Source organism: Pipistrellus hanaki (genome assembly GCF_964339955.1).
Source record: "Pipistrellus hanaki genome assembly, chromosome: Y".
Lineage (NCBI taxonomy): Eukaryota > Metazoa > Chordata > Mammalia > Chiroptera > Vespertilionidae > Pipistrellus > Pipistrellus hanaki.
In genome coordinates, this window is record NC_140525.1 from 4,514,945 (window position 1) to 4,531,138 (window position 16,194).

The following is a 16,194-nucleotide window of genomic DNA, read 5'->3' on the forward strand; positions in this document are numbered from 1 at the left end:
CCATCACCGCCCCCATTACCCCATTGATCTGCCACAGCCCTTCTCAGCCCTCACAGCTGCCACAGCTTTATCTGGGGCATGTCCAGGAGATGTCCTGTCTATCCAGTCAAATTAGCATATTAACTTTTATTAGTATAGATTATTATTTGTTGTTGTTAATCCTCACCCAAAGATATTTTTCATTTGATTTAGAGAGAGTAGAAAGGGGAGAAAGAGAAACATTGATGTGAGAGATATATCAATTGGTTGTCTCCTATATGCACTCCAATCAGATCTGGGAACAAAACTACAACCCAGGTATGTGCCCTTGACTAGGATTCAAACCTGTGACACTTTAGTGCATGGGCTGACTATTGACCCACACTGGTGAGAGCTATATTTTTAACCTAATTTATTGGGATGACTGGTTCACAAAACCATATAGGTTTCTAGTATACAGCTCAATAAAACATCATCTGGATCATGTGTCCATCATCCCAAGCAAAGACTCTTTCTACCCTCTCTTTACCAACCTCTGCCCACCACTAAACCCCAACCTCCTTTCCCTCTGACCATCACCACACTGTCATCTGTGTATATATGTTATGCTAGAGGCCCAGTGCATGAATTCATGTACCATTGAGATCCCTTAGGCCTGGCCTGTGAGATAAATCCAAAACTAGCTCTCCAACATCCCCAGAGGGTTCCTAGATCGTGAGAAGGTGCAGGCTAGGCTGAGGGAACCTCATGGGTGCACGATTGGGACCAGGGAGGGGTGGGAGGTTGGCCAGCTCAGGAGGGGCCATGGGAGGGCTCCAGGGTAGGTCCAGCCAGTCTCGCTTAGTCCCAATAGACCGGACCAGCAGCAAGCTCACCTACTGGTCAGAGCATCTGTCCCCTGGTGGTCAGTGAACATCATAGCAACTGGTCACCCGTCTGCCCCTTGGTGGTCAGTATACATCATAGTGAGCAGTTGAGCAGCCTTAGCATATCTATAATAATAAAAGCATAATATGCTAATTAGATTGGACATCATTCCAACATCCTTCCAGACGAAGCTGGGTCCAGAGCGAAGCCCAGGTCCCAGCTCCCAGAGGGAAGCCAGTACCAGCAACTGGGGAAAGGACTACTCTTGCATGAATTTCATGCATGTGCCTCTCATCCTTTATACAGTAGGTCCTCAAGTTACATTTGAGATCCATTTTTAAAGTGAAATATAATATGATTTTCTCCATAAGTCAGAACCCACCTATATAAGCACCTTCGTTACTCATATGGAGCACATACACAGCTGTAATGAAGTGAAACAGTAAAAAAAATTTAAAAGAAGAAAGAAAACAATTCTTGACCTTTACTTGTGGTAAATAAATAATAAAAAACATAAGTCACATATGTACATACTTTGAAATGATGGAACTTTTTCTTTTTTTTTTATAAATAAATGGGGAATGGTGACTTAACCAATGAAACAATGTACATCAAGTCCAATGTAATCTGAGAAGAACTGCATGTAATAAAAGCTTAATATACTAAATGTTCAGTCATCCATTCAAATGTTCAATCCATCAAAGTGTAGTCCTAACTAATACAAGAGTAATATGCAAATTAACCATCACTCTGCTACACTCACAAGCCATGCCCACCATCCAATCAGGAGCAAGTATGCAAATTAACCCAACCAAGATGGCTGCAGCCATGGAGAGAGTAGGAAGCTTGGGTTTCTCCAGTAATGGAAGCCCAGGCCTCCACTCAGGGCTACAAAGGTTCAATTATAGAAGATAAATAAATCGCAACAAAAATGGTGGCAGCTATGGAGCTGGAGAGAGCAGGAGGCTTGAGTTTCCCTCAGTGATGGAGGAAGCCAAGTTCCTGCAGTTCTGGCCTGCCTTGATCTCCTCTGCTCAAGTATACAAAGTTTCAATTATAGAAGATAAATAAATCATCACAAAAATGGCTGTGGTCATGGAGCGAGCAAGAGGCTTGGCTCCGTTCCAGGCTACAAAGTTTCAACTATAGGAGATAAATATATCCCAGATACCAGAGCTTCCACTTGGATTGCTGGGGGGCATGGCCAGCCTGCAAACCACCAGAGGCCCCTCACCCAGACTGCCCCATGCCCCAAGAAAACCCACACCCTGATCCAGGACATCCTTTGGGACAAACCAGCTAGGCCTCACCTGTGCACTAAGCCTCTATCCTATCTAATCCTTGCTAGAAAAGAATAATATGCAGATTAACCATCACTCAAACACACAATATGGCTGCCCCCATGTGTCAAAGGTCCTGCCCCCATGTCAACATAAGATGGCCAGCAGTTGGGAGGGACCAGGCCTGCAGGGAGGGCAGTTGGGTGATCAAGACTGCAGGGTAGGCCAGTTAGTGTTTAACCAGGCTGGCAGAGGAGGAAAGTGGGGATGACCAAGTCTTTAGGAAGTGCAGTTGGGGAGGACCCAGGCCTGCAGGGGAGAACAGTTGGGGGGAACCAGGCTGTCAGGGGAGCAGTTAGACATCAATTTGGCATGGGAGTGGTCAGGGGATGATCAGGCTGGCAGGCAGAAGTGGTTAGGGGCAATCAGCAAGGCAGGCAGACAAGTAGTTGGGAGCCAGCAGTCCTCTATTGTGAGAGGGATGTCCAAGATTGGAAAGGGTGCAAAGTGGGCTGAGAGACACTCTCCCATCCCCATGCACGAATTTCATGCACCAGGTCTCTAGAATGCTAATAATATGCTAAGGCCACTAAACTGCTTATTATGATATGCAATAACCACTAAATGGCAGACACTTGGACCATAGGTTAGCTTGCTGCAGGTCAGGACTGAGCAAGAGGGCCGGACATTCCTTGGACGATTCCTGTGGTCCGTCCCCCTGGGTAATCTCCCATGTTCCTCCCCAACCCCAGTCATTTACCCATAGGGTCCCTCATCCTGGCATGTGCCCTGTCCCAATTTCAGACCCCTCGGGGGATGACAGAGGTCTGGTTTTGGCCCAACAGCAGCACGATCGGTCATTATAAATACAAACTGACCACCAGGAGGCAGACTCTCAACACAGGAGCTGTCCCCTGGTGGTCAGTGCACTTCCACAGGGAGAACACTGCTTAGATAGAATTCAGACTCATAGCTGGCACACCTGTAGTGGCGGGAGCCTCTTTTGCCTCTATGACAACACAAAGGATTTCTGATTGTCAGCTAAAAGAAGCAGGCCTAAGCTATCAATTGGACATCTCCCAAGGGTTTCTGGACTGCCAGAGGGCACAGGCCAGGCTGAGGGACCACCACCTGACTCCACAAGTGCATGGATTTCATGCACTGGGTCTCTAGACATTAGCATATTACACTTTGGTTGATTGAATGTCTGACTGGTTGGCTGGACACTTAGCATATTAATCTTTTATAATATAGGATAGAATAGTTTTTGGTTATTTACTTATTTCATTCAATGCTTAATGCTACCTTTTATTTATATTTTTTAATTCTCACCCAAGGATATTTTCCCATTGATTTTTAGCAAAAGTAGAGGAGAGAGGGAAAGAGAGAGAGAAACAACGATGGGAGAGAAACACATCCATTAGTTGCCTCCTGCACAAGCTCTGACCAGGGCCCAGGCTGGGGAGAAGCCTACAACCAAAGAATACTGGAACCCTTTGATTTACAGGTCAATGCTCTATCCACTGAGTCAAACTGCTGAGGGCTTAATGCCACTTTTTATTAGTGGGTAAAACAGAATAGTTTATGTTAATCTAGTTTACATTAGAAAATTAGTCCTCAATTTGCATTTTGGTCAAGTTGAAATCAATAGACTTTTAAGTTCATTGACATTCCTTTATTTGTCTTAAGTTTTCATTACTATACAGAGTACAATTTTTAAATAAATTATTTTAATGTATTTTTATTGATTTCAGAGAGGAAGGGAGAGGGAGAGAGAGATAAAAATATCAATGAGGAGAGAGAATCAGTGATCAGCTGCTGCCTACACGCCCCTACTAGGAATGGAGTCTGCAACCTGAGCATCTGTCCTGATCAGTAATCAAAATCATGGCCTCCTGGTTCATAGGATGATGCTCAATTACTGAGCCACAATGGCCAGGCCAAGAATACTCTTTAATCATGGAATTGAGTACTGGGCATAAGACTCGATTCCTTCAGTACAAGCAAGCCTTGAATTTGGGAATTTCCAAAGTATGAAACATAAAGATTCACACAGACCCTGAGAATTCCTATAGAAATTCATTTGTAGCCCAAAGGGACCCATTCATGCACAACCCAATAGGACTTAAGAAGATGAGCACAGGTTTATTTTATTTCTAAATTGTCAGTGATTTAATTGGGAATAATTATTCTTCCTCGTGATTTAACTGGGAATAATTATTCTTCCTCTTATAAATGCTGTTTATTTTTTTTATTTGTTAATCCTCACATAGAATATTTTTCCCATTGCTTTTCAACCAGACAGTTGAAAGAGGTGTGAGAGAGAGAAAAACATTGATGTGAGAGAGGTACATAGATAGGTTACCTTCCACATGCACCCCAATTGGGGGCAGGGAGCAAACTGCAACCCAGGTATGTGCCCTTGACCAAGAATTGAACCTGAGACCTTTTGGTGCACAGGCCAACATTCTAAGAAGCTGAGTAACACCAGCCAGGGATGTTCAATTATTTAATGATCACACAGGTAAAATGAACTTGCACCCAGTGGGGCTGACTTCTACAAGCCAAAATCCTGCAGTGCCCCCAGAGCACTGGATGGCCCAAAGTGTGTCCTCCTGATCCCATTTGCACGCCACCCTGTGCCCCGCAGCAGGAGCTCATCGACAGCATCGGCCGCAAGCTGCAGGTGCTGCGGGGCGCGCGGGAGAGCCTGCTGGAGGACATCCAGGCCAACTGCGCCTTCGGGGACGAGGTGGAGGCCATCGTCAAGGACGTGTGCAAGCCGAACGAGTTCGACAAGTTCCGCATGTTCATTGGGGACCTGGACAAGGTGGTGAACCTGCTGCTGTCCCTGTTGGGGCGCCTGGCCCGCGTGGAAAACGCCCTCAACAACCTGGACGACAGCGCGTCGATCGGGTAAGTACAACCAATAGAACCTAGAAATTGGGAGGGCAGGGGGGTTGGGGGGGTTGTAGGAGGATCTGCAGGGAGGTTCTTGGGGAGTTGATTGAATGCCTGATGTTGCAAGATGCTATGATGCTCTCCTGGTATAACATGGTAATGGCATGGTCCTCCGGGTATTAGACTGCACTGCCCGCCCAGCATCCCAAGGTCCATTGCAGAGATGCAGAGTGAGTGGGCCAGCCATTATCCCCTCAGCTATGCAGGGCTTAGATGACTCACCATCTCATTCCATCCCCTCATCCAGCACCACTCAGTGGCCAGGTGTGAGCATAGCTAGTAGTGAGTGAGAACCTCATGTCAGGCAGATGTGCTAATGCAGTAAAAAGGCTTTCAGAGGCAGATGTGATAATGCAATAAAATGCATGGTGTCAAGTTATAGAAGGTGCCTTTCTGATTCTAGGTAGAAAATGAATATGTGAAAAGAGTTGGGGGAAGTCCCACACCTGATCTCAGAAGCTTTGAGGCCAACTGCTTTGAGTCTGAACCGAATTTGTAGAATTAATTACAATCCACTTTTTTCTGTTTGGAACCCACCAGCTTTGCTTTGCCTCTTTTCATCCAAATGCATGGTCCTTTATTTCACAAGTGCCTGAGGCCATGGTGTCCCTGCGAGGTGGGTGGGGTACATCAACCCCAAGCCATCTACAAGCCAGAAGCAGGCTGTTTGCAGTTGAATGTCAGCTCCCTTTCCTTAAGCTTTTCTGTATGTCACCTTTTTTGCAAACTGCAGCCTCACTCTGGATGCCTGCATGCAGTCCTGCAAAACAGCAGGATGGCAGGGAGCGTGTGTCCAAAATCCCACAGAGGGAAAGTGTCCCTGACACCCCTGACTGACAGAAACATGATGCATTTGTCTCCTCCTTTCTTCTGTTCTTTACACTGGGATGGTGTAGAAGACAAGTTCATGCTCTGCAGACACAGAGGACAAGAGTAAAAGTCATGTTCTGGGAGTAAGTGGTCTGTGCCCCATAGCAGATGCTTGTAAGGGGAGAAGGAACCTCCCCACAGCATTGCATTTCTCTTCAAACTCCCTGCATCCTTGTCTACAACAACTCCAGGCTCTGTGTCCTGCTGTGAGGAGGGTTTAAAATTCTGCCCTGGATTTCTTTAGAATGTATCCCCTTTGCCACAATGTTGTCATGGGAAGGATGCTAACACAAGTCGGATGACTAAGTCTTTGGCACCTTTTTTTAATTGCTCGTTTATTAGGAAAGCAACAGACAAGGTGTGAAAGCCACAGCCAGCATAGCTAGGGTTCAGGATCTGGAGAAGGGCTATGCACAAGGCAATAGACAAGAATTGTGAATTTAGAAATCACATGGGACCAGGGGAATACCCTTCTCTAGCGGAAAGGCTTCACTGGGGCCCAAGCTTTTATTCAGTTTTAGAATACACATATTGCCCTTAATCAGGCAGGCAATCTAGTAGTAGATAGGCTATCTTAAAGATCTATAAATATTAGTAAAGACTGACTTTGAGACTATTTGGTCAGGTGGCTTGAGCCACCATAATCTCAACAATCAGTGCATAGCTTTTAGCTCTTGCTAAAGCTCAAGGCCCATCAGTCTTCCAAGTCCCCTGTTTGCACTTTTATAATAGTATAGACAATGAATAGCTTCCAGCAACAAGTGTTTTGTTTTTTTTGTTTTTTGTTTATGAGTGTGTGTATATATGTATATGTACATTATATATTTGAAATACAAATACACTGAGTGGCTAGATATGTGTTCAGAGATCATAATAATCTGGCTACTCGGGGTGTGTGTGTGTGTGTGTGTGTATGTATGTATGTATGTATATATATGGGTACCAAAAGTATTCTAGACTTTTGTTGGAGATCAACCACCTCTTTGTCCTGAGCTTTCTACCAGCCAATGCAAAGGGGAAAACTAATCAGGTTCACAAATTATAGTATCTTTGATATCAAATAAATGAGGTACTCAAGAGAAGTACATGCATAATAATCTGGCAACTCAATGTATTGTATATTTCTTATATAATAAAGAGCTATTATGCAAATTGTCATCACGCACTTATGCTATCATGCCGTAATGGCTCAGACTCTCAACACTGAGGAGAGAGGAATAGAAGCCAGTCAGGCTGTAGCTGAGGAGAGGGACAAGCCATCAACCCCACAGTCCCAAGTGCCAGCAGCTGCACATGTGCCTGTAGCCCAGGAGAGGGACAAGCCACCTACCCCTTGGTCTTTGCTGCCAGTGGCTGTACTTGCAGCATAAGAGAGGGACAATCCACACGTCCTAAGGTCCCAGCAGCTGCAGTTGCATCCCAGGTGCAGCCACCCACCCACATTCTCCTGTGGCTGTGGCTGGCCCAGGTGAAGCCAGAGGGAGGGAAGCACAGGTCCCAGGTACCTGCAATCAGCCAGAGGAGGGAATCCTGGATCCCAGGAGCAAAGCAGAAGCAGTTAGTGTTGATCAGGTGGATCAGATAGGAGCAATTAGGCAGGCAGGCAAAGGTAGTTAGGGGCAATCAAGCAGGCAAGCAGAGGGGTTAGGGACAATCAGGCAGGAAGGCAGGCAAGTAGTTAGGAGCAAGCAGTCCCAGATTGTGAGAGGCAGTCAAACTTCCCCTGAAGGGTACTGGATTGTAGAGGGTGCAAACCAGGCTGAGGAACATCCCTCCTGTGCACCCCTCGAGAGATATACAACTGCCCATTTAGGCCTGATCTTACCAGGCAGTCAGACATCTCTCTCACAATCCAGGATTGCTGGCTCCCAACTGCTCACCTACCTCATTGCCCCTAACTGCTTTGTCTGTCAGCCTGATCACACCCTAACCACTCCTTGACACGCTGTTTGCCCCTAACTGCCCTCCCCTGCAGGCATAGCCATCTCTAACTGACTCCCCTGAAGGCCTAGTCATCCCTAGCTGCACTTCCTTGAAGGCCTGGTCATCCCCAACTGCCCTGCCCTGTAGGCCTGCTCACCAGTCACTTCCCTCCTCTGCCAGCCTAGTCACTCTTAACTGCCCACCCTTTCAGGCTTCATTGCCCCATCTGCTCTCCTGTGCAGACCTGGTCCCTCCCAACTTTCCTTCCCAACTGGCCATCTTGTGGTGGCCAGATTGTGTCCACATGCAAGCAGCCATTTTGTGTGTTGGAGAGATAATCAATTTGCATATCTCCCACCCTGATCTGGGACACCAGACGGCTGCCACCTGTGCACCAGGCCTCTATCCTATCTAACAGAGTAATATGCTATTAACCATCACTCTGCTACACCCACAAGCTATGCCCACCAGCCAATCAAAGCAAGTATGCAAATTAAGACCAATCAAGTTGGCTATGGCCACAGAGACCAGGAGGGAGGCTTGGGTTTTTCTGGCAATGCAAGAAGCCAAGCTTTCCACCTTCCCTAGCTGGCCTAGGCCTCCACTCAAGGATACAAAGTTTCGATTATAGAAGATAAACAAATCCAAACGGAAATGGCAGCAGCCACAGAGCGAGCAGAAGGCTTGGCTCAGCTGCAGGCTACAAAGTTTCAATTATAGAAGATAAATAAATCCCAGAAAACAGGGCCTTCACTTGGGTTGCCAGGGAGTGTCACCAGCCTGCAAATCACCACAGGCCCCCCACTCAGGCCCCAAGGCAACCCCCACCCTGATCTGGGTCACCCTTCAGGGCAAACCAGACAGCCACCACCTGTGCACCAGGCCTCTATCCTATCTAATAAAAGAGTAATATGCAGATTGACCATCACTCCAACACACAAGATGGCTGCCCCCATGTGGTCGAAGATCCTGTCCCTATGTGGACACAAGGTGGCCACCACAAGATGGCCAGCAGGGGAAGGCAGTTGGGAGGCACCAGGCCTGCAAGGGAGGGCAGTTGGAGGCAATCAACCCTGCAGGAGAGGACAGTTAGGGGTGACCAGGCCGGCAGAGGGGGGAAATTGGGGACAAGCAGGATGGTAGGAGAGCAGTTAGACATCAATCAGGCTGGCATGGGAGTGGTTATGTGGTGATCAGGTTGGCAGAAATGGTTAGGGGCAATCAGGAGGGCAGGTAGGTGAGCAGCTGGGAGCCAGCAGTTGTGAGAGGGATATCCTAGATTGAAGAGGGTGTAGGCTGGGCTGGGGGACACCACCACCATCACCACCACCCCCTGTGTACAAATTTTGTGTACCGGGCCTTTAGTTACTCTAATATTAGATAGGCCTGGTGCACAGGTGGGGTCCGACTTGTATGCCCTGAATAGTGTCTTGGGTCAGGGTGAGGTTCCCTTGGGGCCTGGAGTGGCCTGAGTGAGGGGCCTGTGGTGGTTTGCATGTTGGCCACACACCCCAGTGACACAAGTGGAGGCCCTGGTATCTGGGATTTATTTACCTTCTACAATTGAAACTCTGTAGCCTTGAGGAAAGGCCAGGGGTGGCCAGGGTGAGCAGGTCACCTTGGCTGTCTCTGTTAGGAAGTCCAAGTCCATGTGCAGCACTGAAGGTGAAAGAGGCCTTCTAAAAGCATTGAAGGGGCTAAAGAGAGAAGCAAGGGTGGGCCTGCTGTAGCCACAAGTGCTTGCCAGTCACACTCAGAACTCAGTGCTGTTCCATAAGATCTGCATCACTCCAACCCCAGAATTTTTGTATTTCCAGGGTATCAGGGTGGCCACTGCTTCTGATCCTCACTGGCTTCTCTCTCTCTCTCTCTCTCTCTCTCTCTCTCTCTCTCTCTCTCTCTCTCTCTCTCTCTCTCCCCCCCCACAGCAATCGCTGCTCGAGAAGCAGCGGGTCCTCATCCAGCAGCACAAGGACGCCAAGGAGCTCAAGGAGAACCTGGACCGCCGGGAGCGCGTGGTGCTGGACATCCTGGCCAGCTACCTGAGTGACGAGAACCTGGCCGACTACGAGCACTTCGTCAAGATGAAGTCGGCCCTCATCATTGAGCAGCGGGAGCTGAAGGACAAGATCCACCTGGGTGAGGAGCAGCTCAAGTGCCTGGTGGACAGCCTGCAGCCCGACAGGAGCAAGTGAGGGCCTGCGGGCGGAGCCGGCCTGCCCCTCCCTGGCAGCGGACCCCAGCCCAGCCGGTGGCCCCCAGTGAGAACCCTCTCAGAGCGACGTGGCTGTTTGAAAAGCGATAACTCGTGTTTGTCTGGGGTGACACGTTGGGTGTTAGTTTCCCTTTGGATGCTGAGCAGAGTGGCTCCCCGTGGAGTGTTGTCCTTCACAAGGAGCCCCATGTGGCACGGGCCCCGGTGGCTGGCGAGCTTCTGCCCCGGAGCCCGCAGGCTGTCCCGTCCCGCATGCCAGGGCCCCTTGGCAGCGATCGCTCTGGCCTGCGTCCCCCGCTGCCACACCAGCCATTGGGCAGCGCTCAGCGAGTCCCCGGGGTGCACCAGAGGGGACACCCGGCTCACGTCTTCTCTTGTGATCCACGAGGGGTGTGGCCTGCCACGTTTATCCGTGTCCGACCAGTGCTGTTAGTGTTACTGTCGTTCATATAATGTGCTCTCTGACCCGGCACAAACCTGTGAAGATGATGATAGTGATAATTTATTAACATAGTTTCCAAGTGGTTAGAAACCAACTGTGAAATGCATAGCCTTTGTGTTGGGTCGCTCATTAAAAGTCGTGTGCATGCTTTCAAACCCACGCACCAAGCGGGCGGCTTCAGTCCGTCTCACCTGGCGGCAGGGTCAGGCATGTTCCTGCAATGTGAAATGCCTGGTCACAGGTGTGTGCGGTAGTCCTGTGCTTGCTAGGTGTTTCCCGAGACCAGTGGACCGTTCTTAGATCACTTTCTCCCCAGGCATTTGTGTCGTGTGCTTATGGTCATCCATGGGAAGTGGCTCCTTTCCTCGGTTTGCCTCTTGCAACCTGTCAGCATGCCCCGAAGGCCCATCCAGTTTCCTAAGAGCCCGCCTCCGGGCTTCCGGGGGTCCCACTCCAGCTTTGCCACAGAGTTGATCGGTTCCGGGCCCTTTTTATTGGTTGACACGATTCTGAAGAGTCTGTTCACTTAAAAAACAAATGCTGTTATGGTGTCAGTTTGCAGTTGCAAATCAAAAAATGATTTGCAAATCACATGTGACAAAGTAGCCCTCTCCGGAATATATAAATAACTACACAGTTCAACTGCAAGAAAACCAACAACCCAGATGAAACGTGGGCAAAGATTTCACCAAAGAGGACATGTGTGTGGCAAGGAAGTGCAAGAGAAAGATGATCAACCGCCGATGGTTGGATGGTAACTTATTTTTACCTAAATCACTGTGGAGCTGCTATCTCTCTCCTCGGATGCTCATCTGGTGCAATGTGTGGCTAATGGCAGAACCCCTTGACTGAGTTCACGTCAGGGTAACGTGGACATGTGTTGGGTGGAGGGGTTGTTTGAATCCCATTTCCCCTTATTCCTTATCAAGTTTTCCAGCAGGTGGGGAGACCTTTCTGTCAGAGCGCCTGCCACCTAACCAAACCACACACACCAGTGTCTTAGGACCATGGTCCATGCTTCCTGAGCCAGGAGCGGCAAGCCAGGCTCCCTGGCCGTGGTCTGGATGTCAGCTTGCGGCATGGAAGGGTCCACACGGGCCAGCTCAGGCACACAGGCAGTCACTGCTCATTTTGGCAACAACCAAGCCAAGAAGACATGCCTTTCCAGGCGTGTTCACTGCTGTCAGTTCAGCTGTGATGTGGGAATCTTGCCGCTTGCGGTGAGAAGTGGCCACGTCGGAGAAGGCCCAACTGGCTGCTCTTGGACCCCCGTGGTCCTCCCTCTGGGGGGACCACAGCCACTCCGTGTGTGTGTTTGCTTTTTAATTTAGACGAAGCTTTTACCTGTGATTCTTCCCCCTCCAATGCACTGTTGTGGCTGTTTTGATGCTATCTATGTCTGTAACTGTGAACCTGGAAACTGTGTGTGTCTGTGCCGGCCTTCTGATGTCTTTGCGGACTTCCTTCTCTGTGGGAATATGTAGTGTGATCCCCCCTTTTAGCGAAGCCCCCGTGCCCACACCGTCCTGTCCTGTCCCCGATTGCCTCTTCAGTGTCTGCTTGGCGGGACCCAAAGATCCGGGAGTCCGTGTACGTACCTTTGTATATAGTGACATCATTGCAGGTCAAACCGTCTGGTGCTAACGTCTGCCCTCTGCGCGCGTGGCTGTTGCGGGCGCTCTGTGAAGCTCTCGCCTCGCGTGGAATGCCCTGAATCGTGAGACTCCAGCCAGGCCATCGCCTGCAACTCACTGTGGAAATGTGTGCAGATTCATGCTCGACGCTGACCACTTACCTCTCAACAGATCATCCTGCCTGACTTTGATGAAATAAATAGTGTCTCTGAGTGCATGGAGCCTGAATTTGATTTACCTGTTTTATCACATTTTTAAAAAATATATTTTATTGATTTTTTTACAGAGAGGAGAGGAGAGGGAGAGAGAGTTAGAAACGTCGATGAGAGAGAAACATTGACCAGCTGCCTCTTGCCCGCAACCAATGTACATGCCCTTGACCAGAATCGAACCTGGGACCTTTCAGTCCACAGACCGATGCTCTACCACTGAGCCAAACTGGTTTCGGCTTATCACAACTTTTGTTTGCATTCTTTGTGCATCCTCACCCAGGGCTCTTGTTTCCATTGATTTGTGAAGCGAGTGGAAGGGAGGGAGAGAGAGAAACATAGATGTAAGAGAGATGCATTGATTGGTTGCCTCCCATTCATGCACTAACAGTGACTGGGATTTGAGCCTGCAACCCAGGTATGTGCCCTTGCCTGGGAATTGAACCATTACCTCCTGGTTCATAGGTTGACATGCAACCACGAAGCCATGTCAGCTGGGCGAGGATAGAATATTTTAAATGGGGGACAGTTCGCACAAATTGCATATTTTAAAGAGTTGACAGATACCACACAGCTGTAGGGCTATTTTGGCTTCAGCTAGACCTGAGTTCCTCTTCGTGCAGTTCTGAAGTGACCAGTTGGGACAGGAGGCTGTGACGCCTGTGCACCTGTGTGAGCCACTTCCCGTGGCCCCTAGATGGTATGTGCAGGTGATTGTCTGCACCTGTGTGAGCCACGTCCTGTGGCCATAGGTGATTAGGTACAGGGGGTTGTCTGAGCAAGTGCTTTACCCATGTCCCACTTCTGAAAAAAAAAAAAAAAAACCTATATATATAATTGATTTTTTACAGAGAGGAAGGGAGAGGTATAGAGAGAAACGTTGATTCAGCTGCCTCCTGCACACCCCCAACTGGGAATGTGCCCAAAACCAAGGTACATGCCCTTGACCAGAATTGAACCAGGAACCCTTCAGTCTGCAGGCTGACACTCTATCAGTTGAGCCAAACCAGTTTGGGCTCACTTTTTTTTTTTTTTTTAAGAAAAAGTTATATAATCATATTTTTTAAAAAAATACTTTTGATTTCAGAGAGGGGGAGAGAAAAATATCAATGATGAGAGAGAATCATGAATCAGCTGCCTCCTGCATGCCCCCCATGGGATGGAGTACACAACTCGGGCCTGTGTCCTGACCAGGAATCGTACCCTGACCTCCTGGTTCCTAGGTCCACGCCCAACCACGGAGCCACACATTTTTAAAACCTGCTTCTTGCTTAACATTGGGAACTCCCTCCTCATTATTCTTCGGCATTAGGTTGAATTTCTGTGTAAGAGTCCATTGTGAGGACACATGGTTCACTGACTGAGTCTGATGGGCTGCAGGGTGATTTCACTGGTCCCCGTTCCCTCAGGCAGGAAGTGCATGTGGGTGTCCGGTGCGCATCCTTGCACCTCCCCACTGGCTGGAAGCTCCTCCTCACGGGAATAAGCAGGGGGCTCCTGTGGAACTTGACTCCCACATGAAATTTGGTCCTAAGTGTGGGCCGGCGGACACCCCCTCCCATGTGCCTTTTGGCGGCCTCATTCCTCACAGCAGCCCCATCTGACACACTCCCACTTAACCAACCAGCTTCTCCAGTCAGGAGTGACCGTCCCTCCCACCGCATCCCCATGGGCCATTCACAGTGCCGTCACCGAGGTGCAGCTGGAAGATCATTGCCACAGCTCCGGGGTCTTTCCTGACGTGCTGGCTGTCACTGGGCTTTCCCAGCGACCCTCGCCTGTGCGGGCCACTGTTGCTGATGCCTGCGTGGGTGTGTTGTCATCGACTCTAGGTGGACTTTTTCAGGGGGAACTCTCTGGGCAGGTCCAGATACTGGGAACTCCAGAGGGGAGAGATTCTATGACTACCAGTGTGATGTGGTCTTACCAGTGGGATGTGGTCCTACCAGTGGGAGGGGGTCTTACCAGTGGGATGTGGCCCTACCAGTGGGAGGGGGTCTTACCAATGGAAGGGGGTCTTACCAGTGGGAGGGGGTCTTACCAGTGGGAGGGGGTCCTTCCAGTGTGATGTGGTCCTACCAGTGTGATGTGGTCTTACCAGTGTGATGTGGTCTTACCAGTGGGATGTGGTCCTACCAGTGGGAGGGGGTCTTACCAGTGGGAGGTGGTCCTACCAGTGGGAGGGGGTCTTACCAGTAGGAGGGGGTCTTACCAGTGGGATGTGGTCTTACCAGTGGGAGGGGGTCCTACCAGTGGGAGGGGGTCTTACCAGTGGGAGGTGGTCCTACCAGTGGGAGGAGGGTCTTACCAGTGGGAGGTGGTCTTACCAGTGGGAGGGGGTCTTGTAAGTTGGATGTGGTCTTACCAGTGGAATGTGGTCTTGCAAGTGGAATGTGGTCTCACAAATGGGATGAGCTCCTACAAATAGGATGTGGTTTAAGCCTAAAGGAATGCCTGTTGTGAAGTGGCCTAAAGGGCAGATCCAGAGGAGGGGTATTGATTTAATCAGACCTAGCAGTTATCTTTTTTAAGCGTACAGTCAAGTGTTACTGTGGACCTTCACAATGTTGTGCTACCATACCACTATCATCTCCAGAACTTTTTGGTCTCCCCAAATGGAAATTTTCCCAATTGAACACTATGTCCCCTCTGGCACCCATGGTTGCTTTCTGTCACTGAGTGTGGCTACTCTAGGGACCTCATAGAGGTGAAATGATACAGTACTTGTCTTTGTGTTGCTGGCTTTTTTCATTCAGTAGAATGTCTTCATAGTTTATCCATGCTATACTGAGTGTCATAATATCCTTTGTTTTCAAGGTTGAGTACCGTAATAGTCCTTGGTATGGGTAGACCATATGTTGCCTGTACACTCATCCAAGGTGAACATTTGGATTGGTTCTAGCCCTTGGCTGTTGTGGATAATGCTGCTATAAACATGGGTGTGAAAATACCTGCTTGAGTCCCTGCTTTCCCTTCTTGGAATATAAACCAGAAGAGGGATTGTTGAATCTTGGGATAATCCCACGTTTAATATTTGGACTCTATGCTGAGATATAATTCACAGATTATTCACCATTTTGAAGTGTACAATTCAGTAGATTTCTGTGTATTCACAAGATCATGCAACTGTCACCACTAATTCCAGAATGTTCTCAACACCTAAACAGGGATGCCTTTTTCTCAGTCTTTCTTGTCTATGTTTTGACTAACTTCTTGGATACTTTGGTATTTGTTCCACTCACTGTCAGTGGTTAATTGGCTGTGTCTTTTTTACATTTTGATGCTCACTGAATCTGTACAATTTAAAATGGTGAATTTCATAGTGTGTAAATTCCATCTCAATTAAGCTGTTTTAAAAACAAAAGATATGCAGCAATGGTAGAAATGTGCCCAGGAAGTAGGGAAACAATCTCCCATAAGACCCACCAGGAAGACAGATTCTGTTCTTTTCTTTCTTGCTTACTTTCTTTCTTTTTTTCAGAGAGGAAGGAAGAGGGAAAGATAGAAACATCAATGATGAGAGAGAATCATGGGCCAGCTACCTCTTGCATACTTCCTACTGGACGTGTGCCCTGAACCAAACCATAACCTCCTGATTAACAGTTCAACACTCAACCACTGAGCCACCCTGGCCTGGCAGCTTCTGTTTTTGATGATTTTCTGAGGTGGTCCCTTCCTTGAGAATTCATATGTAATTCATGGAATGGCTTTATTTTCCACTCAGCTCCATGTTTCAATGGCCTTTTTACAAACTTTTCTAAAAGAGTTTAAGATGATAGATAAGTACATATGTAGTTTGCCAATGGTACACAAG

The 16,194-nt window shown here is 48.5% G+C and overlaps 1 protein-coding gene across 1 annotated transcript in view; it reads left to right on the forward strand.

The window, feature by feature from the left end:
* LOC311615861 (protein Shroom2-like) overlaps positions 1-11,635 on the forward strand; it is a gene marked incomplete at its 5' end in the record, with an annotated part of 30,669 nt that extends 19,034 nt beyond the window's left edge. The window contains 3 exons of the mRNA XM_084871294.1: positions 4,777-5,042; positions 6,300-6,315; positions 9,809-11,635. Coding sequence (XP_084727420.1) covers positions 4,777-5,042; positions 6,300-6,315; positions 9,809-10,075 — 549 coding nt within the window. The 3' untranslated portion in view covers positions 10,076-11,635. The remainder of the gene's footprint in view (positions 1-4,776; positions 5,043-6,299; positions 6,316-9,808) is intronic.
* Positions 11,636-16,194: the final 4,559 nt, after the last annotated feature.